At 45.7% G+C, this 24,000-nt stretch overlaps 1 protein-coding gene across 1 annotated transcript in view; it reads left to right on the forward strand.

Annotated features, from left to right (window-relative positions):
* LOC306913850 (dynein axonemal heavy chain 2-like) overlaps positions 1-24,000 on the forward strand; it is a gene marked incomplete at its 3' end in the record, with an annotated part of 263,300 nt that overhangs the window by 155,042 nt on the left and 84,258 nt on the right. The window contains exons 26-29 of the mRNA XM_079490662.1: positions 5,738-5,899; positions 7,547-7,650; positions 10,518-10,665; positions 15,249-15,331. Coding sequence (XP_079346788.1) covers positions 5,738-5,899; positions 7,547-7,650; positions 10,518-10,665; positions 15,249-15,331 — 497 coding nt within the window. The remainder of the gene's footprint in view (positions 1-5,737; positions 5,900-7,546; positions 7,651-10,517; positions 10,666-15,248; positions 15,332-24,000) is intronic.

Genomic DNA, 24,000 nt, shown 5'->3' on the forward strand with positions numbered 1-24,000 from the left:
TAGGACTTACTTGGCCTAGCGCCATTTTTCAGTTGTGATATTTTATCTATCTTGCTTTAATCCATGAGCATACTGTAGAGAGCCTCCTGCTTCCAGAGGCTCTGGAGAAGGTATGTCTGCATGAGCAGGTATGTCTGCATGAGCCTCCTGCTTCCAGAGGCTCTGGAGAAGGTATGTCTGCATGAGCCTCCTGCTTCCAGAGGCTCTGGAGAAGGTATGTCTGCATGAGCCTCCTGCTTCCAGAGGCTCTGGAGAAGGTATGTCTGCATGAGCAGCATGACTTCAATAACTAACAACCAGCGGTGAAAAATTAATGCTCAGTTGTTTTACTTAACAAATGTATTAACTGCTCGTGACGGAACGTTCCGCCAATTAGAATCCAACCGGCAACCGCTATTGGCGGAAAGTTCTGTCAGATAAGCTTTATTATTGATATCAAACCGAATCGCTGATTTCTTTTTTCTTTTTTGGCTTGGCCTTTACTTCTTCAGCGATCCTAGGCCTGTTTCGCACATCCGCAGTGCCGTTCACTTCTTGTATACAGACGGACAACAAATTAGGCTTAATTTTAGCTCGCTAGCATTTGACGCTAATTATTTAGCATCTAAGATGGCTTCCCTCCACACCTCATTTCACCCCTTCAACCCTTCCCTCTCCCGTTCCTTCTGGTCGGCCATTCCTTTCACCAGACCTAATCGCTCTGAACACGTATCCAGCGTGCAACACACTAAAACGAAGTACATCCGGGTCGGCAGTCTAGCGTTGGCTAGTCAAAAGTCATCTGCAGTACTTAATTTTCAAGAATATTTTGATCAATGTTTATCTCTCCTATGGCACCAACAACATCAATACAGCATGGATTTGTGGACACAATCTTATTCAACGACAACAACATATTCAAAATCTTGGGTCTGAGACTCTAAATCTCATCAAATCGGTCGTCTGTGGCTCAAATGCCGAATAAACAATGGACCTTGATATGACAAGGGTTGAAAACCACTGTAGCTTTTATTGCCACCCTGTCCTTATGCGCTCCTTATATTTTTTTCATTAGCTCCCAGCCTCACTCTTTAGTCAATGTAATTCTGCGATGCAGGCAGAAGTCAAAGACAACACAATGTTTCACGGAGGGAGAATAGCACTCGACTGCTTCCGTACAGAGCTGGCAGCAAAACACTCAACAGTACTTTGTTCTATTTAGTTCTTCTCTCTCCGCATTGCTTCCCCTACATAACCACAGTGAGCTTATTGCATTGCTGCACTGTGTGTGTGTGTGTGTGTGTGTGTGTGTGTGTGTGTGTGTGTGTGTGTGTGTGTGTGTGTGTGTGTGTGTGTGTGTGTGTGTGTGTGTGTGTGTGTGTGTGTGTGTGTGTGTGTGTGTGTGTGTGTGTGTGTGTGTGTGTGTGTGTGTGTGTGTGTGTGTGTGTGGTGCCCTCACTTCACATGGGTGTGATTTTTTTTTACTTGAGTATTTCCAATACTTTCACTTCTACTCCACTACATCTCAGATCTAGTTACTTTGTAGATTTGACATTAACTACTCCAGGCCTACTGTACATTATATACATTTTGGCCATTTGAAAATGTACAAGAGCTTGTATATCTGCTATTTATAAAAGATTTGCATACATTTTATACATTTGGACACTCTGCATAATGAGACTTTTACGTTTGGTACTTTAAGTACATTTTGATGCCAATACTTTTGTACTGAGTATTTCTATGTTGCAGTATTGATACTTTTACTGTGAAAAATGTGAATACTTTTTTCCACTGTTGTATGTTGTATGTTGTAGGCCACATGCGACACGACGACACTTTGTGAGCTGGCCGTTTTTGATGAACGTTCGCCTGTTTTTCTTTTGCAAAATATCTTCCCGTTGACATGTCATAGGCAGCCAGTGATGCCTATATTATGACATGCCCAGAATAGGGAGTAGGTACAAGTAGTACAAGTAGGTCCATGTGGTTAATGTGTTTAACTTGTGGTATATACAATAGTTTGTTTTTACAAACTGTAAAACCATTAATTCAACTCCCTGCACTACTGGTCTCGTGACTGAAGTTTCCTTCTGGGAAAACGATTACACTGTTCTGTTCTATTCTATTCCCAGCTGAATAATTGATAGTTAGGAGCTAAAGTGGGCCTCATGGTTCTGTAACTCTGAAGCCCTTTTTTTTCACATGAACTCTGGGAAAATGTCCGGGGAATCAGGTCGCTGGTGGTGCCTTTCACACACAGCAGGAGACGGTGATCAATAGCCAAATACATCCACACACCCTAATTCTCATCCAAACCAGCCGCCCGAGTGAGGCTGGACAAATAACACTGGTCTCTATTTACCTAAAGCAGTGGTTTTCAACCCTCATATCAAGGTCCAGTCTTTGAGCCACGGACCACCATGATTTGGATTTTCTGTTGTCGTTGGATAAGATTTTAGCCATAATTCCATGCTGTATTGATAAGGTTCCATAGGATAGATAAGAGGCAAAAAATAACAATTATTCTACATTCTCTAATTGTGTATTCTTCTTGTATTCAGGACGGGAACTACTGGCTATTGGTCTTTTATCCCTTCCGGACAGGAACACCTTTTGGGGTTCTTGTTGCTATGTACAGTATAGCAGCATAACATTTTTGTGATTTGTGAATAAATATTTTTCAGAACACTTCGGTCAGGATTTAGAAGGCATTTTTAGAATCGGCCTCAGTCCCAAATCAAATCAAATCAAATCAAATCAAATCAAATCAAATCAAATCAAATCAAATCAAATCAAATCATTTATATACTGTAGCACATTTAAAACAACCAAGATTGACCAAAGTGCTGTACAGATGGGAGCATCAATTGATACGCAATGCAATATAAGTAGGGGAGTGTCGACATGATCACAATAAAAAACACATACGTGCATATACAATAGAAAAAATAAAAACGAACAACACAAAAACACAAATGGGTTAAGTAATGAAGACGTTTAACAATAATTTAACTCTCAAATGACTTGGTTTAATTTTGCGTTCTCAAGTGTTAAAGATCTATAAGAAATTTGGTTAAGAACTCTCCATCATTTAGCTAAGGACCACCTGGAACCCCATCAAGAACCACTGGTAGTCCCCGGACCACTGGTAGTCCCCGGACCACTGGTTGAGGTGATAACACTTGGACATTACTCAAGGAAGCTGCTTGCATTAAGTCCGCCGTATCTCTGGTCCTGTCGAGTTGGACATTTCCGTCCATACAGGAAAGTCTGTAAAACGTGTATATTACGGGGCAGGTCACATGTGAAAGGCATTTGAGAGGTGTGAACTAAGCCACCGCTCATCCGCTAACAAAAACTTAAGTGAGGCGCTGGAGCTGAATAAAATCACGACAGAAAGGCAGCAACCGCACACTCGAAACACTGTGCAAGTATCCAATTTTATTGTGTGCTTTTGGTCGTCTGACCTTGTTCGAGCCTGGAGAAGGTCACACAATGAAGGCTCACAATAAAATTGGATACTTGCAGTGTTTCGAGTGTGCAATTTTGATGCTTTTCTTTCAGTCTCAGAACACTGTGGAATTTACAGTGTAGATCAGGGTCCCTCTCAGAGGTATAATTTACAGTGTAGATCAGGGTCCCTCTCAGAGGTATAAAAATATCACATCAAAACTGTAGAAACATCTATGTCCAAAGCCGTTTATTTTGTATTATTTTACATACATTCTAAAATAGTGAAAATACTTTGTGACGTGCTGCAAGCTTGTACATCTGCTATTTTGTAACATATTTGAAAAATTCTTCTTCTGATTTTAGATAGTCAGGGAATATTATCAGTATTCCCATGTATATCTGGGAATACATTTCTTACCAAGAATTTTCTTCACCAATGTGTTTGTAAAGGTGTCTACTAACATATCAAAATTGGTTTATATTCAACCAACCTAGGGGAATTTTTGACAGCTGCTGAAAGTTGGGGTACCATACAACCATTATAAGGCAAAATGTTCTAAATTTCAATATGTTTAAGTAGCATGCGACATGTCAAACTAGGGGGTTTTCATCATTCTGAATCCATTCCAAGTATTAGTTTTGCACGAAAAACACTCCTTAGGCTAAAAACGGCCATAGCGGTCAACACATTTGGGCATATTTGGGCAAGTGGCTATGGCCAAACTAGGAGGTCTATGGCCAAACCAGGGGTCAAACTAGGGGGTTTTCATGATGTTGGATATGTTAGTAGACACCTTTACAAACACATTGGTGATGAAAATTCTTGGTAAGAAATGTATTCCCAGATTTTATTAATATCCCCTGGCTATAGAAGGCATGTGTGGCCTCAGGTCTAGATGGGTTAAAAGCAGAGACACAGTTGCTCACTTGTACTCCATGATGTTCTGTTGGCATTTGTTGTCGGACCTCAGATCTCTCTCTCTCTCTCTCTCTCTCTCTCTCTCTCTCTCTCTCTCTCTCTCTCTCTCTCTCTCTCTCTCTCACTATTATGTTATGCTCAATATACTGTAAGCGGAGATGGAGAGAGCTTACAGTAGCCTATATGTGCGAGCCCAATTCTATTCCCCGCTATACTTTCTTTGTCGATCGGCCCAATTGCCCCGCTGAGTTTCCACTTATTGTGTCGTCGAGCTCTTGTGGGTCTGACAATACAATACCCACACAAATGTATTATTGTCCCTGGGTTTGGAGTGGATGGTTTTTGTATGGTGGAAGCTGGTCTTGTAACAGCCAAGAGGCAATCTGAAGAGGCATGTAAATATGCTCTTTTTTCTTGTTTTTTATGCATTCTTGTGTGCGTGCGTGCGTGCGTGCGTGCACGCTTGAGTGAGTGAGTGTACACACACCTTAGAGTATATATTAATAGAGACGGCACCGGATTTCTCTTCCCATCCACTTGCATTAAGTTGCTCAAAAGCGCATGAGGCGATTTCACTCCTCCTTCCGGGTAGGAACCGAGTGCATTCTGGGATGGATTGCCCCAATAACATGAACGCGCTCTGCCGTTGACTGTCATTGCGCCATTTGCGCGCGTTCACGTATGAAACATAGCGTCCACGTGTCATGCCCCAATAACATGAACGTGCGCAATGATAGTCAACGGCCCAGCGCTGGCTCAAGCTGCAATACCAAATTCGGCCACTATGTCCATTTCGCCTCAGGGTTTCCTCCTGGTGCCGTCTCTATTATATACTCTAAGGTACACACACACTTGTATTGCGACACTTGTGAGTGCCAAAAGACCCCACAACTATAATTTGAGAAATGGGCATTGTGAGGACAATTTCCCCTTGTCTCCACAAGAGAAATTGTAGTTTTGTGGTTGAAATGATTGTGGGGAGTTAGGCAGTTAGATACGGGTTGTGTTTAATGTTTGAACATTTAGACTAGAGGTTGGGTTCTGTCCACTGAAAATAGCAAATCATCTATTATCGGACCCCGCCTCCCTGCCGGTTACAAGAGAAGGACATAAAATGCCCCCTAAGAGGAAACAAGACTCGGGGACATTGCTAGACATTGGTGAGCTTGCATTATAATAGTGTTAGATCTCAGGAAAACAAACAAACAAACAAAGGTCAGCGTACGCAAAGCTTGGGCGGGCAACCAAAAGATAGTTGTGAGTAGGGCAACAGAATGGCCAGCAGTGGCCCTGGACACCGGAACACAAACTAGTGGCTGCTGTGCATATATACCCTATTGATTTTTTTTCCCCCACCACTGTGCATGTCTTGTTTCTCCCCAGGACCTGGGCCACCTCCAGGAGGTGTGGGAGCTGGTGCAGCTGTGGAACAACAAGTGGGACAAGTGGAAGAAGGTGCCATTCTCGGCGCTGCACACAGACAGCATGGAGGCAGAGGCAAACAGCATGCTCACCCAGCTGCACACGCTCAGCGCACAGCTCAAGGTCGGCACCGTGCACACACATTCATGCACATCGCACACACACGTACACACTACACTGGGAGGTTAAAAATGCGGGGGCACGGTGGCACAGTCGGTAGCGCTGTCGCCTCACATTCCCGCCGGAGACGCTGTGGGCGCTGGGGGTGTGCTCTCTCCTCCACGTCATCAGCACCCACACACATGGTGGGGTTGCTGACAACATGCAGTAATCCTGGTCTCTATACTGCCTCCTGCTGGTCAGCCCCCCACCTGATGGCGGGGAAACGAACTGGTCGGAATAACGTGTTCCTTCCACGTGCTACGTCCTACCGGGGAAACTCCCCCTGTCAGGTGATAAAAAGCGGCCTACTCACTCCTCATGCAACGGTGCAGACAAGCATGTTTTCACATGCTGGAAGGCAAGAAGCGGCTGTGGGGCGATTCACATCATGAAGCCCAAACCACACCAATGGGTCCCCATGCAACTCCTTGCAACCAAACAGTGGCGAGGAGTTAAATGGTGCATTTATATAGGGCCTTTATCCAAGGCGCTTTACATAGATTGTGCATTACATTCACCCATTCATACGCCGATGGCGGCGGAAACCATGCAAGGCAACAACCAGCACAGAAGGAGCAATTGGGTTCAGTGTCTTGCTCAAGGACACTAACTCTGGGGGAGCCCGGGTTCGAACTGGCAACCTTGCGGTTAGCATCCGGCCACTCTACCCCTGAGCCAGCGCCGCCCCCCACCGAGGAGTTGCATGGCGACCCTTTGGTGTGGTTTGGGCCATTGAATTGAACCAGTTGAACCACTTGGGTCGACTTGAGTCAACTTGGGTCAACTCGGGTCGACGAGCAACAGGACATATCAGACCGCTGGGACGAACGTTAAAACCGTCTCGTCCCGTCTCGACCCTTCCCACACCAATGGTTCGCCACTCGCCATGCAACTCCTTGTAACCAAATGGTTGCGAGTTGACCCATGTAGACGCGCATGTAGTTGCAAGCAACCATCGAATTGAACTAATTGAATCACTTGCGTCTACATGCGAACATATTCATATTCAAATTTCATTCATATTATTAAATGTGTTCTGACAGCCGTAGTGTGCGTGCGTGCATGCGTGTACACTCACGCATAATAAACAGTCCAATTAAGTTTGGAGAGGGTTTCTGTACAAGCTTGTTTTTTGCTCTCTTTATGCCTGCTTCCTTTTATTATATTACTGTTGAAATTTGTCTTTGCCGTGTCTATTTTCTCCTGCCTTGTAAATAAAGTCTTAATACTAAAACAATCCATTTGCAGTGCTGTACATCACAGTCGCTACGCTTTCATCATATCCATGTCAAAGAACAGCAAAGGCACACTTTGTGATGAAAGCAAACAGAGTTCCCCCACATGGGAGATCATTAGAAATATTTTTAGCACATACTGTAGAGATTTTTTTTTCTTTCTTTCCTGAAGTAATCTGTGATATAGCACTGCAGAAAAAAGAAAGAAAAAAAGATGCACGATGATGGTCCTCCCAAAGTGTGCAGGATTTTTGTTAATGGCACCGGAAAGTGCACAATTTCCTTCAAAATAGCCCTCTTAGGCACTGTGTAGCATGTAGATGATGGGCCCCGCCATGTCGTAATGGTGTGCATTTTTGGCTTGATGACACAGGACAAGCAGTGGGAGATAGTGGATTTCTCCAGGAACAAGATTGAGCAGTTCAAGATGACCGTCCCTGTCATTACAGACCTCAGGAACCCCGCCATGAGAGACAGGTAGCGTATATATACACACACAGCCCCAGTCAAATTAACGTTTAACGTCTGACCCAATCTCTTTCTCCCGCATGCTTTGACCAAACACATAAAAAAGCCCTCCACACAGTTTATTGGCTCCAATCTCAACAGGGCAGAAAATGCCTCTTCTTATCCACTTTGCCTCAGATCTAGGGTTGAAAGTCCCCTCTCCTCACTTCAAACACCACGGCCCAGGAGTTTACAAAGCAGCGTGTCATTAGCAGAGAGATGACGGGACCATCTGGTGAATGACTAAAACGGACGCTCTGCGCGGTCCTCCCTATAGCATCGGCTCATTACTGTATACAGTCCAGTCAGCCTATGTTCCCATGTGGATCTTTCCAAGGTCTTCTCTCTCAGCCTAATTTCCTCTCATCAGTGTCTGTGTGTACAGTACGTCCTGCCCCACACCCCCACCCCCCAACGGACCGCTCAGGCCTCCCCCGCCCCCCCCTCCCCCCTCCCTGGTCCTCAAACCAATGACTGGCGCCACCGCCACCGAGGAATGCGAGCGCTTCCTCCTATACGAAAAAAATAATACCATTTTAAGAGCAAAGAAAAGATGATGATAGGCACCCAAAAACAGAAATAAGAAAATGTCCCCTTTCTCTCAGCCCTTTGTAGAACAAGTGGCTTTCAAACACTTTCATGTCTAGGACCACCCAAATTAATTTGGCCAAGGACCCCCATCTGATAATATTTTGTGCCACACGGACTCCCGTGTCAAAATTTTTCGAAAATTATTATTATTTTCAACATACTTTGAAAATTGCAAAGCTTACAACTCGTCGCAATACAGCCAATGTGGTGGTTAAACGGATTTTAATGCTATACAATTGGCTGGGGACCCGTTGGATACGATTCTGTCCACAATTCAATGCTCTATTGATGTTGGTACCATAAGCGAGATAACAGGCAAACCTTGATCAAAATAAGTATTCTACATTCTGTAATTGTGTAGACTTCTTGTGAATTAAATAATGCAGATGTTTTACAATAATGTAACTATTGAGAGTGTACAATGAAACCAAAGCTCTCCACCAAATGTTCTATTTGGTTACCAACTGGCACAGGGTCCATTTGTTTACCAACTCTTCCATCATCTAGCTGGGGACAACCGGGAACCTCCTCCACTGGTGGTCCCCGGACCACTGGTTGCGACCCACTGACCTAGTAACCCTACTTCAGATGTTTTCAGACATAGTCATGTCTGGTTGCAAGACTTGGTGAGGCATGAGCCATTATTATGATGCTACAGTAGGTCAGTGCTTCTCAAAGTGGGGTCTAGGGACACCCAATGTGTACAAGTACAATACTTAAGTAAATGTACATACATGTACACAACTGCCTGACATGAACATGTTTTGTCAAGGCAGACAGGGAACCCAGATGCAGATAAAGACAAAGGAAACGTGGTATAATTCTCAAAACTAAAGTCCAAGGCTTCCAAAAACTGAACTAATACTTACATCTTCGAGGTTGGAGCTGCGTGGAGAGTTGGTCAGGCTGTGCAGGCACTGAGGGAGGAGACCAAGAATTAGAAGCAGGCCAGAAAAACAACAGAGCAAGTTCTCAAGTCTTCTCAAAACAACAACTGACCTAGTACAGTACATACAGTAAAGCACAGTCATGTGCACTATGGCTGAAGCAACTTCTATCAAGGAGCACTGAGTGCAGTCACAGCCAGGTATTTGTAGCTAGCCAGGTGATTGCCAGATGGAGACCATGAAGCCAGGTAATTGCCAGGACACACCTCCCCGAATGTGGAATGCAGCTCCAACCTCCAACAAATAAATAGAAGAGTCAGAACAGGCAGTCAAGCTGCCATGACATGTTTTGAGAACCCCTGTGCTTAGGTGATCCGGGGTTGTTGATTGCGGGTAAACAACAGGGAAACACGGATGGCAGTCTCGTCTCGTATTAAACAACGAACGGGGGTGCACGCGTGTGCCTTGCGCTCGGTGTCAAGTGTGTCTAAGGTACCTGGGTCTCCACGGGCTTGCCTAGTGAGAGGGAGTGTTGCTTTGATTAAAATGCTGGAGAACAGCCAGAGGGTGATAGCTGGCACAGTTCCCCCCCCCATCCCATCCCATATCCCTCCATCTCCTCCTCAGTGCCAGCTGTCACTTCCACCCGTCAGTGTGCTAATGACACTGGGTTAGGGAGCTCGCAGTGCAGTCATGCATCTGTCAGTCTTACCGTGCCCACATATCTCTCTATTCATATCGGAGCTGCTGCTGGCCACAGATCTGGCCTGCTTCTGTACTCTTTGATTATTATTATTTTAGTTTTGTATGTATGTATGGTATGTATGGTAGGTATGGTAGGTATGTATGGTAGTATGTATGGTATGGTATGTGTCAGTGGTGGAAAAAGTTCTCAAATGTAGTATAGAAGTAAATATCCGGAATTCAAAATGGACTGCAATAAAAGTACAAAAGTTTTGGTGTCAAAATGTCCTAAAGTACCAAAAGTACTCGCATTATGTCCCATTTTAAGTCTTCAAATGTATGGAAATCTTTTTTGAAAATAGCAAATCTACAAGCTCAAAATGCGCCGCATCGCGACACATTGGCCGAAATGTATACAGTATATAGGGCTGAAGTGGTTAATGTATGCTTTGTAATATTAATCCAAATCTACAAAGTAACCATTAACTAGAGTTTTCAAATGTATGTAGTGGAGTAAAAGTACAATATTTGGATCCAAGATGTAGTGGAGTAGAAGTAAACTAAATAAACACTTTAACGTATGACGTCCCTGTCACAATATAGTTTCAGACGGAGGTCTGTCTGCTGCAAAATCCATTCATTTGGGGGAGCGGGTTTCCTTGGGTTGTTTTGCAGACACTGGCAGCGGGTGGGCCAGGAGCTGCAGAGGCCCTTTGAGCAGAGCCTGACCCTGGAGAGCCTGATGGCTCTGGGCCTAGACCAGCACACTGACACCATCCAGCACATCTCCACCTCCGCCAGCAAGGAGCTCACCATCGAACAGGTCCGTCTGTCTCTCTAGAGTAGACCACTGCCACGCAGCTGTCTCTGTGATAGTCTCTCTCTCTATCTCTCTCTCTCTCTCTCTCTCTCCCCCCCCCCCCCCCCTACCTGTCTCCTGTAATTGTTCTGTTCTTTATTATTATATGTTTGCCTACAAGACGTCATGCTGTAAGTGCACATCTGCTCTGTTACTGCCTGCCTTCCTTCTTTCCTCTGCAAGTGTGTGTGTGTGTGTGTGTGTGTGTGTGTGTGTGTGTGTGTGTGTGTGTGTGTGTGTGTGTGTGTGTGTGTGTGTGTGTGTGTGTGTGTGTGTGTGTGTGTGTGTGTGTGTGTGTGTGTGTGTGTGTGTGTGTGTGTGTGTGTGTGTGTGTGGTCACCCAGTGATTTGTCATGACTCCCGTTAACTGGCCTCTGAACAGCTGACATGAGTTGATACAGTGTGCGCGCGCGTATATGTATAAATACATTTATTTTTCAATTCCTAAAACTAAAATGACATATCGTAAAATTAAGTATAATTCAACAAAAAAAACAAAAAAACAATGACTTTAAATGAAGGAAAAACTTAAAAGAAACAAAAAACCTTTCCCACCACCAACTGGCTCATATCACACATTTCTTCTCTCTTCTCATTCTTGCAATGAGAAGAGGCCCCAGGCCTTTCACCAGGTCATCACCATTAGTGTTCACATTCTCCACGGCTAAGTTATTCATTTGACCCTTCGCCGTCCCCGGGTACAGTGTGCTTCTCGGGGGTCAGTCATTCGAGATTCTTGTTATGGTTACGAGGGGTCAGAGTTCTGACTCGATATCCTTTCAAATTGTACTCACCGCCCGCAAACCCTGAATTCTTTGCGTGACCATTGTCCTTGTCCTGACAAGAGAAATGGCAAGAAAAAAAAAACGATTGAGCTTAGGGTTAATATTAGACATCAGAGGTTAGGCTTATGGGTTAGGGTTCTTTTTACGTCGGATTTGTACTTAGTTGTCGGTGTCATGCATCGGAAATGGATTGAGGTTGTAGATCTGCTATCTTTCAAAAGGAATTTGGCTATTTCAATAAATTTCAACGTTGTCCTAAAATGTCGATGTCCTCACAAGTTTAGTAATACAACGTGTGCGTGCGTGCGTGCGTGCGTGCGTGCGTGCGTGCGTGCGTGCGTGCGTGCGTGCGTCGGTTCGCATACATACGCCATTAAAAGGCGTATCGGCGTATCAAAGTGTAAGCATGGCGGGCTGCTGGAGATGATGAATGGCTGCCAGGTGGCTCGGGGTGCATGTGGTAATCATTCCAGGTAAAGGGCAGTTAGCGGGGGGGACGCAGAAGGGTTAAGTAGCATGCCATGCGTCGGTCGGGGCCTCGTATACAGCCGCGGCCTCCTCTCATGCAGCCCACGCCGCACAGCCTCTGGCGGGCAGCTCATCAGCTTAGAGACCCTACCATCCCTCCGTCCTCCGTGGGGCCTAGTGTGAGGATGATCGAGGTCTAGGGGGGTGGGCGGGCAGGCGTTAGGAGTGGGAAATGGAGACAAGACTTAATTTCCTCCAGACCAGCACAAGGCCCGGGAGAGAGGCCACTGGGATGGAGGGAGGGGGGTGGTGGGAGGTTGAAGGGATTTATATGTGACTTACTGCTTGCCTGCACCTCTGTTTCCCCCTGCTCGCCCGGGCGAGCCTGCCAGGCTGCCTGCCTGCATGTCTGTCTGTCCGTCCAAAGTAAAAAGTGTCAATACTGCAGTGTAGAACATTTCTTTTTAAAGTCTGGAATTCAAAATGTACTTGAGTAAAAGTGCAAAGATTATTGGCATCAAAGTGTACTTAAAGTACCAACATTAAAAGTACTAATTATTATGCAGAATGTCCCATATTTCAAGTTTTCAAATGGATACTTTTTTTTGGAAAGTAGCAGATCTAATGTGTCGCATTGTGAGCTTATAGATTGGCTATTTTCATATGGATGAAATGTGTGGTTAAAAAGTGGTTAAAATATGTTTTTGTAATAATAATCAAAATCTACAAGGTAACTAGTAACTACAGTTGTCAAATAAATGCATAGTGGAGTAAAAAGTACAATATTTGGAGCTGAGATGTAGTGGATTAGAAAAAGGTATTGGAAATTGGAAATATTACTTAGATACTTTCCACCACTTCCCACACACAACCCCCCCGACCCCCTCTCTCCCTGCCCCAGACCCCCCCGACCCCCTCTCTCCCTGCCCCAGACCCCCCCGACCCCCTCTCTCCCTGCCCCAGACCCCCCCGACCCCCTCTCTCCCTGCCCCAGACCCCCCCGACCCCCTCTCTCCCTGCCCCAGACCCCCCCGACCCCCTCTCTCCCTGCCCCAGACCCCCCTGACCCCCTCTCTCCCTGCCCCAGACCCCCCCTGACCCCCTCTCTCCCTGCCCCAGAGCCCCCCAGACCCCCCCTGACCCCCTCTCTCCCTGCCCCAGAACCCCCCCGACCCCCTCTCTCCCTGCCCCAGAACCCCCCCGACCCCCTCTCTCCCTGCCCCAGACCCCCCCCGACCCCCTCTCCCTGCCCCAGAGCCCCCCCCTGACCCCCTCTCTCCCTGCCCCAGAGCCCCGGCTTGGCTGCCCGGCCTGCCAGCTGCTCACGGAGCTTACATCAACACAAGATTTAGTGTGTGAACGGCAGGCGGCCTCGGGGGAACCAGAGGTGTGTGCGCCAGTCAGAGCGTAGAGATGGGACGGTTCCCCCCAGCCGGACCCCGCCGCGGTTCACTGGCGAGTCAAGCTGCGAAGGGAACGTGCAGTTTATATACGCTCGCAGATACAAAGCTACAGCCCGCCGTTCATTTTCAGTGGAAGCCAGCTACATGAAGATGCGACGCTGCTACAAGAGCAACGACAGCCACAAAGCTACAAAATCCAAGTTGAGCTGCCTTGGCTTCAGTTACAAAGCTACAAAATGACAAAGTGTTCCATTTCCACGCAACTTATCACTCCACACAATGGGCTCTATGCTCACATGCCATTTTGGAAAGAACTTGGACCCCTTCCCTACTTACTTCACAGGTGTTACCGCTGATACTGGTGAAGGTTCTGTTCCATTCTGGTCAAACACAGTCAGGGTGCTGCTATTGTGCATGTTGGCTCACTGGGAACACTCTGCTACACCACTGGGTCTCAAAGGCCCTTTACCACCAGGGTTGAACTGGCCCGGTTCTTAGTCCAAGAACCAGACCTCCAAAATTGGAACGTTAATTATGAATTCAGTGTGCAAAATTTTACATTTTAAAATTGTTTATAGGATCAATAAGACAATTAATATATGATAACCCTTCCCCTGGTGGAAAAGTGTCCTTGAGTGGGTTCCAAATGGTCACGTGCGGGTGTGTAACTCTGAGAGTGTACAAATGGACCCAAAATGGTCCATTTGGTTCCATTTGCACATTGTCAAAGTTATGGGGGTCCTTGAAATTAAAAAGTTTGAGAACCAGTGCACACTTAATGGAACAGAGCCTTAATTAGTATCATCGGTAACACCTGAAGGAAGTAGGGAAGCGACCCGGACGTTGGAAGAATGATTCTGTGTGCATACAGTATAACCCATTGAACAGCAACTCCACAGCAGATATGCTGCTTTGTATTAGTGAGAATCATTACAGATAGAGAGGGCACAAAAGAGAAGACATCACCACTGCAATGCTGCTGTCGCTATTTCAAAAAAACATTCTCCGGCCGTGCTGCGGGACAAGTAAAGATCAGTGGTTCCCTGACCATTGAACAGCCTCACGCCCAATGTATGCTCCGCCATACAACGGTGTCAAGCGCTGGAAACAGCAGATTTACAATCTGACAACGTGTTGCATGCGCGTTGCATGCGTGCTAGTAGAACTGCTGTTTTATTATACAAGTATAAACTGGGCTTAAAAATCATCATAAAGGCATATGTATACTGTCAGGCACCTGGTACAAAAGAGGCAAAGAATAGAGACAAATCACTCTCATTTAAATTTCATTTCACCATCATTTATTCATGGAAGGCCAACTCTTTTCCAATTACGCCCTGATTACAGGCAGCCAACACGTATAGTAGCACAAAATTCACAAACTAATTCATAAGCACAGACAGATTTAAAAGTATCATTCCCATGGTCTTTAAAGCGATCGCGCAAAATGCAATAATCGGAATTCTAAAACAGACCGTAGACAGTTCCACATGTTTCGTGCCATCGTAATGAAAGAGTGGGAGTGACGCGACGCCTGCATTCGGTTCTCCGTGCGTGTGTGTGTGTGTGTGTGCGTGCGTGCGTGCGCGTGCGTGTGCGTGCGTGCGTGCGTGCGTGCGTGCGTGCGTGCGTGCGTGCGTGCGTGCGTGCGTGCGTGCGTGCGTGCGTGCGTGCGTGCGTGCGTGCGTGCGTGCGTGCGTGCGTGCGTGCGTGCGTGGAAAAACCACAAGCTCGGTAATTTCTCGGGATCGCTAGGCTGCATTGAGTGGCTTCGGTGAGGAAGGAGCGGAGTGCATGTAAATGATATCGCCATAATCTAAAACTGTAGCAAACTGTAATCTCTTTCTCCTCCTGCTAACGTTCTCCTGTCTGGCTTTGATATCACACACAGGACCTGGAGGGCATCTCCACCACGTGGGAGGAGGTCTGTCTGGACGTCACGCCTTACAGAGACCAGGGTCACCACATGCTGAGGTGAGGAGAGAAGCCACACGCCCCCGCAGGCAGTGCGGTACGGGGGGGGGGGGGGGGGGGGTTGTTGAAGCCATAGTGGGAAACCAGGTGATGGGGGTCATGAAGAGGTCATGCCTCTCTCTTGGCTTTGGGCTCAGATGGTCTTTCTCATATATGGGAGGCTTTGAATATGAGTCACATTTTATTTTTATACTTTATTAAAAACAAGTGTTCTTGACAGCCAGTCGAATAATGCATGCCTCGGGCGGTCGGCGATCCTCCCACGATAGATTTGGTTAGAAGCGCCTGGGTTATTTTTTTCCCTCGAAAAAGGCTCCTAAGGATCAATTGGCGTGGCACATGAATGTACTCATTTCCAACTAACGTGGGCAGTCAAAGTGTTTACAGTTTACATGGACAAGCACAGGGAAGTACAGTACAATACAAGGTCTGATTAAAACAAAGAATGAATCCAAGAAGGTCTTTCAGCTTGTTTCTATCCATGTACTAAATGTAGGTAAGTAATGTACATTTTTCAACCTGCCGTGCTATTCTTGCAATGTTGTTATACGCCAAAAATAAATCAAGAAATGATCGATATTTACTGTATGATGAAGTGTGATGAGATCCGCAGAGGTGTCGGCTTTACAGGGAGTGCTCGTTTTGTTTTGGTCAACTTCATTCTTTCAGCGGGCCTCCAATTCACACTGTGAGTGTGGTGTTAATGTTGAAACTCATCGTGCGTTGCCCTGCATCACACCTGGACCTGGTGTCTGTGAGTGTGGTGTTAACACATTTTGTGCCCAAAACGTCTGGACGTCCTGGGTATTACCGCACGTGCATAGCCCAAGACGTCTGTGGACGTCTTTGAAAAAAAAAAAATATATATATATATATATATATATATATTTTTTTTTTTAATTAAAAAAAAATCAGAAAAATCAAAACACTTTTTTTTAATTAATTTTTTACACGTGGTGTCAAAGTTTGTGTTTTCGCCATTGAGAATGCATTTGGCGTTTAAATTAAATAACTCAGAAACTATAAAACATTTCAAAGTAAAAAGTTCCAGCATGTGTCTCCACAGTCAGCTGAATTATAAAAAATGTGAATGGATTTTCTAGGTGAAAGTGATTTTGGGCAGTTTTGCGTGGGCTCTCAATGTTAATGTTGAAACTCATCGCGCGTTGCCCTGCATCACACCTGGACCTGGTGTCTGTGAGTGTGGTGTTAATGTTGAAACTCATCGCGCGTTGCCCTGCATCACACCTGGACCTGGTGTCTGTGAGTGTGGTGTTAATGTTGAAACTCATCGTGCGTTGCCCTGCATCACACCTGGACCTGGTGTCTGTGAGTGTGGTGTTAATGTTGAAACTCATCGTGCGTTGCCCTGCATCACACCTGGACCTGGTGTCTGTGAGTGTGGTGTTAATGTTGAAACTCATCGTGCGTTGCCCTGCATCACACCTGGACCTGGTGTCTGTGAGTGCTGGTCTGAAAACCCCATTTTTGTTTAAGATTGAGTGCCGTGATGTTTGTACTTTTTCTTTTTTGTATGTGTCTATGGAGTTAACATTACTCGAATAGACCCCCGTGTTTGGTTATAATATTCCATTCCCTGTGTATGTTTGGTTTCTCCCTGAAAGCTGAAAGCCTTTGAGTCAAAAGGCCCAGTCGAAATACACCACTTTAGTGACATCATGACCCTAACCCATCCCCCATTATGATACAACAACAGCTGTGGGCGAGGCTTATGTTCAGGTGGGTGGTGCTAAGGTGAAAACCAGGTACTATACTTAATGAGCTGGTAGGTGTGGCCGCATACAAACATAATTTGAACACTTTCTGTACACTTAAAAAAAATCTTCCTCCTATTATAATCATAGTACCTGTTCATGTTTTTATTTTATTATTGTTTTTATTTTGGGGGAGGGGGGGGATCACAGCACTTCATCTGTATTCTGTATTACACGTTTGTTGTTTGCTCTCCTCCAAGTTTCTCCCTCTCAAATACAAAGCAAGTGTGATCATTCTTTCATCTGCAGTCTCCTCTACCACGGTATTACAAACTGTTCTTTTGCATCATGAAACCCCCACGGGGCGCTATTGGCACGCACATCTATTGTAAAGTAACCAAGTACATTTACTTAAGTACTATACTTAAGTACAATTTTGAGGTATTTGTAGTTTTGAGTATTTCCAATGCTTCTACTCCCCTACATCTCAGATCCACATATTGTACTTTTACTCTTATTTATTTGAAACCTTTCCGGTGCTTCTTACTTTGTAGATTGTGATTATTATTACAAAACATACATTAACCACTTCAGCCCTGTATAGGCCTACATTCCGGCCATTTGAGAATAGCCGATCTACAAGCTCACAATGTGACGCATTGTGAGATTGTGGATCTGCTATTTTCAAAATTATTTTATACATTTGAAAACTTCAAATGGGACATTCTGTATAATGAGTTATACTTTTGGCACTTTAAGTACATTTTGAAGCCAATACTTTTACTCAGGTACATTTTGAATTCCGGTCTTTACTTGTAAGAGAGTACCGGTATTTCTGTATTGCAGTATTGGTACTTTTACTTTTACTAAAACAAAAAAATTTGAGTACTTTTTCCACCACTATGCTTACACTGTTGCTGTCGGGTGGAAACCTTGCGTGCGTGCGTGAGTGCGTGCGTGCGTGCGTGCGTGCGTGCGTGCGTGCGTGTGCGTGTGCGCACACAGACTGGTTGTTAGAGGGTTCCAACAACTTGGGATGCCCAAAAAGGAGGCAAAAAGGCTGGCAAAGTATTGTGGTGTCTCTGCTATAATTGGCAGCCGTCATATATGGCGGAGACGCTGTTACTTATACCCATAGAGTACTGAGTGACATGCCTGTTGTATCATGAAAACACATGCCATGACTTTGCAGATGTAACTTTAATGCACCTATAATATTTGTGTCCTTGTATGCATATCCTTTGTGTGGACATAAATAAATGGTTAGTGTGTGTGTGTGTGCGTGTGCGCACGCGCATCACACTCCCATACGTGCACACACTCACATCGGTGCCAGCTACATCCGAGCGGTTCGCGGGTCTCTCCCCCGCCCCCGCCACGAGATTGAATTTTCAGCGCTAATGCGGTATCAGAGGCGCGGTCACAGCGCAGCACCTCGCCGAGCAGGACACAAACAAGCAAGGACACGGTCCCAGCATGGCCCCGCCCACTGCCTCATTATAGCTCGTGCCCTCGAGTAACAGATTTGTCCTTAATTGGAAAGTTGTCCTAATTGACTTTAGCTAATTTATGGATTAGATTATTTTTACCCTCGCGCCTAATTGAACCATAACTTTCATGTGGTTCCCGGGCCGGCCGGGCTGTGAGTGTAATTGGCTCCGAGCGCTGCTGTGTGTGTGTGTGTGTGTGTGTGTGTGTGTGTGTGTGTGTGTGTGTGTGTGTGTGTGTGTGTGTGTGTGTGTGTGTGTGTGTGTGTGTGTGTGTGTGTGTGTGTGTGTGTGTGTGTGTGTGTGTGTGTGTGTGTGTGTGTGTGTGTGTGTGTGTGTGTGTGTGTGTTTTCCGTGTGTGCGTGCGTGTTTTCTGTGTGTGTGTGCGTGCGTGTTTTCCGTGTGTGTGCGTGCATGCGCAAGGTTTTGCACCATCACATTCAGTTATGTACAGCATCCATATCGGGAGCCAATCCAATAAGGCGAGGTGTGGAGGAGCCGAGTACGCTCCACACCTGAGTGGGAATAAACAGCGGCGGCGTCAGGCTGATGAATCGTGGCGCTCTGGGGTCACCAGACGCAGAGGCGGCGTTTCAGGGGGGAGAAAATACGGGGTCAAAATAAGGTTGTACCGTAACTCATTGGCTGCCAAACGCCAGTTTCCAGAGTTTTTAGGTTATTTATTCATTTTTGAAAGCTCTCTAAAGGTATTATCACCCGATTAGTTTGTTAATGGTTGCTAACGCTAGCGGTAAACTGTTCCTATTGCACTGACCAAGATGGACGCTGCATAGACTCCTGTAATGACTGTTTTTCTCTGAATCCTTTCTCAGATTGAGGTGTTTGATCAAAACCGGGATGTTAGGCTGCTAGTGGCTCATTTCTAAATCGTCGCTATCTCGCGGTTACAATACAGTATATTACGCTTCAGATGACATTAAAGATATCATTATAATTATAATTGCTTAGGCGATTTTTCTTCCGGTTGACTGTGGGGTGAATTTGGGGGTCTTCAGAGTAAAACATCCTTCTGTCTGCAGCCGTGGCATGAGGCAGCGCCATCTGGCGAGGGTCAAGTCTCATGGTAGCCAATGAATGAACCCAATAAAGCCGGAAAAGCATCTGTTTGTCTGGTTTTAGATTTTAGCTTTGGCTAATCAAAAATAGCAGGTATATAAGCCCACTCCATACCGCACTGCGACAAAAAGGTTGTGCAAATCTTTGAAAGTAATAATTTTAAAGCGAACATTTTGAAGTCTTTGCTTCTGGGCAAAATATTTTGAGATCAGGGTCGGTGGCCATATACACATAATTTTGGGGGTCCTCATACGGTTCCCAAAGTGGGGTCTGTAGTTAAATTGACATTGATTTTACAATATAAATTGAGGGTCCCAGAGATAGAAATGTCATTAAATGGGGGTCCGTAGACTAATGCCAAACTGGTGGAGTCCTTGAAATTCAACGGGTTGAGAATCTCTGCTAAAGTCGTAAAAGTATTCTCTTATGGGGGTCCCTGGCATATGTTTTCAAATGGGGGGTCCATGGGCTAATTAGTGCCAATTTGGGGGTCCTTGACATGAAAAAGTTTGGGAACCACTGCTCTACAGTAATGTGTCACATGTAGATGGACGGGAATGGATTGACGTGCACTCAGCATTGATCGGAAATCAGAATGATCTGCCCCAAAAAATGTCAGACTTGGGGACAATAATGCATAGAAGAACTGCTGGCAACTCCCATCCCCCTGATATGTCACTGGCTATAGATCAGTGATTCTCAAACATTTTCATTTAAGGACCCCCAAATTGATACGTATATTCTTTGGCCGTGGGCCCCCATCTGAAAATATTTTGTGCCAGGGACCCCCGGCCCCATAAGAGAAGATTTGCCAAGATGTGTTGACCTTTTTTTGTCAAAAGTATTAAATCCACCAGGTCATTCAATGTGACACATTCTGAGCTTGTACTGTACAGTAGGTCTACTTTTAGAATACAGCTGAAAAATTAGTATAAACTGTTGCTTGTCCCCTGCACCCCTGGGGGTCCCCAGACCCCACTTTAGGTACAAGTGAAATACAGATGTATTAATCTCAGCAGCATTATTTTGTTTGGTGGTGGTGTGGGTGACATTCAGTGTAGGTATGCAGATTCTGCTGTTCCCCTGGGCGCGAGAGAGAGAGAGAGAGAGAGAGAGAGAGAGAGAGAGAGAGAGAGAGAGAGAGAGAGAGAGAGAGAGAGAGAGAGAGAGAGAGAGAGAGAGAGAGAGAGAGAGAGAGAGAGAGAGAGAGAGAGAGAGAGAGAGAGAGAGAGAGAGAGAGAGAGAGAGAGAGAGAGAGAGAGAGAGAGAGAGAGAGAGAGAGAGAGAGAGAGAGAGAGAGAGAGAGAGAGAGAGAGAGAGCAATACAAGGGAAGGAGTGATAGGATTATGGTTGAAAAGCCCAAGCTTTTAAGAGTCCCGATAAGCAGTGACCTTTAAATTATGTCACCCTTACAACATCTGGGACATGAGAGCACTTTTAATGCAGCCCACGGACGTGTGATAGACAGCTATTTAAGCACGCTCATAGCACAGTGTTGCTGTCGTAGTGAGAGTCCCTCCCTTGCATGCGCTTGAGTGCAGGTCCAAGTGGTGATCGATGCGCTCTGTTCTGTCTTGTTCTGTCTCGGCTTGATATTGGTTTGTTTTGCCATTCTTTGAGCCTTTTCTCCTCAACATGGGTCTCTCTCTCTCTCTCACTCTCGCTGCCAGAGCCATGCTGTTGTTGTTGTGGCCGCATGCAGCACTACCTCTATGATGATGATGATGCCTGGCTACATGAGGCCATTTTTGATTCTGTGGGATGTGGTGAAAGTACTCTGATTTCTAGTAAAAGTACCAATACCACTATTATAAAAAATACTTTTTTCTTTTAAATAGCTATAATATTAATTAATATTTTGTATTAATAGCCTAAATCGGCCCAGTATCTAGTAACTAATGTTTTCAAATAATTGTAGTGGAGTAAAGAGTACACCATATGTACCGTATAAATAAGGGCATAGCCAAGTAAAATAAAATAACCTCAAAAGTGTACCTCAAAAGTACTTAATTGAGTAAATGTACTTTCCACCACTTCTGCAAGAACTGTCTTAGTTTTTTACGACGATGACGACGATACACAAGGTCATTGAGCCCCTCCAACGTCTTGGCTCTGAGAAATGAAGTCATGTGGCAGCGAAGTCTATGGACTTTTATTGTTTGTCTTTAAGCACGGAATGTGATGATGTATATGATAAGAGCACCCCTCACTTCACACAAGTGTGATTCCCCCCCTCATTGTGGGGTATATTTCACTGTGTTCAGGTATATATTCCAAACACGCCTTGCTCAGTTAAGTTCTAGCGCTATAGCGGGGCTCTCGGTCGTGGGTGGTCGGTCAGTCGGTCTGTCCATCCACCACATTGGAGCCAGACAGTAGTTATGTAATCTTTTCAGAGTGCGCGTGTGTGTGTGTGCGCATGTGTGCGTGCGCGCACATGCGTGTGTGTGTCCCCTCGTTGCTGTCGGCCTGTTATGAGGTATCAGTGGTGGGAGAAGAAGGAAAGTCCCTTCAGACTGCTGCGGAATAACGCAGCAAAGAAATCAGGGGGAAAAAGAATGTTTTGAGGGAGGGAGTCAGGGCATTCCACACGTGGGTGGCAGTGCTGTAGGAGGAATTTTACCCATGTTTGTTTCAAAAATCGGTGGTACCAAATTGTTGTTCTCGCTTCCTCTTGTATTGTGGCTGTGGGAGTCGCTCACTTTGTTGAGGTAGTTTGTCAGGTATGCGGGTACAGAGGGCGGATAGAGGGCCAAGCTACAATTTTAGCTACAATTTTAAATGTAAGTCCCAATTTCAATTGCTTAACTCTGTTTTCTACCTGGAGCCACCCCTATCAAAATGGGTTGCAAAAAGATGGGTTATGGGCCCCAGACCGAGGAGTAGGCTAGTCGAATTAGTTTGTTTTGGGAGGTTTGTGGAAACACTCGAACTTGAACTGATTCAATATTAGGCGGGGGAAAAAAAGAGCTGAACCGGTTCAACCTGGGGGAAAAGAGCTGAACCGGTTCAACCTGGGGGAAAAGAGCTGAACCGGTTCAACCTGGGGGAAAAGAGCTGAACCGGTTCAACCTGGGGGAAAAGAGCTGAACCGGTTCAACCTGGGGGAAAAGCATAGAGTATATAAAGGATAGAGACCGAACTGGAGCACTAGCCCCGCCCCCAAGCTATTCATTTCGATGAAGTTGCTCAGTGGCGTTTTGAAGAACCCGGAAGACTGCCGGAAGTACCTCCTCCGGACCTCAAATTTGAGGTCCAGGGTGGCGTATGCAACCGAGCGCTCAATGTTAAAGCCCAGCTGCACGGGGTTTCCCGGTCATGAATCCACGGGTCCGCCTGTAGTCCCTCCTCCTACCACTAGGGCCCAGACCTTCAACGTTGAATAGCCTCACTGGCCCCTTGGGGAAAAGGGGCCAGAGTGTAGGTTCCATTTCCACACTCTGAGTTATGGGGGAAATACAATAATATAACGTTTGAGAACCATTCTCTAGCCCCTGCATTGAATTTAGATTTCCCCAGACATATCGATATAGGTGTGCATCTCTAATCATCTGGCTGCAATAGACCAGTGGTTCCCAAAGGGGTCCCTGAGGGAGTTCCAGGGGGTCCCCAGCTAAATGATAGTTTGGAACCAAATGGACTCTTATGGGTCTGTAACTCTGAGAGTGTACAAATGGAACCAGATGGACCCGTACCCTCTCAGAGTTAAATTAACATTGATTTTACAATATAAATTGGGGGTCCCAGAGATAGAAATGCCATTAAATGGGGGTCCATAGACTAATTAATGTCAAACTGGGGGGTCCTTGAAATTAAACAGGTTGAGAATCTCTGCTAGAGCCGTACAAAATCTTCTCTTATAGGGGTCCCTGGCATATCTCTTCAAATGGGGGGTCCTAATGGTGGGCTAATGAATATCAATTTGGGGGTCCTTCACATGAAAAAGTTTGGGAACCACTGCAATAGACCACGTGTCAGCTCCTCTGGCCCACCGGCTTTCCAGCCAGTCTCAACCTCACTCGCACACATGCACACACACACACACACACACACACACACACACACACACACACACACACACACACACACTGATGAGAATAGAGACGTAAATAAATGGCGGGAAAGTTGTGCGTGTGTGTGTGTGGCTGCATGGAGAGAAATAGCAAGCGCTGAAATAGACAGATGCAGCAAAAACAAGGTGGTAAAATAGAGAGAAAGTGACATGTTTGAGAATAGGATGCGGAGAGGGGAGTGGAGGAGAGGAGAGGGGAGGGGAGGGGAGGGGAGGGGAGGGGAGGGGAGGGGAGAGGAGATGAGAGGAGAGGAGAGGAGAGGAGAGGAGAGGAGGATAATAGAGTGAGAGAACAGCTTCATCCAGACGAACAGCAG

This window comes from Electrona antarctica (genome assembly GCF_951216825.1).
Source record: "Electrona antarctica genome assembly, chromosome: 21".
Lineage (NCBI taxonomy): Eukaryota > Metazoa > Chordata > Actinopteri > Myctophiformes > Myctophidae > Electrona > Electrona antarctica.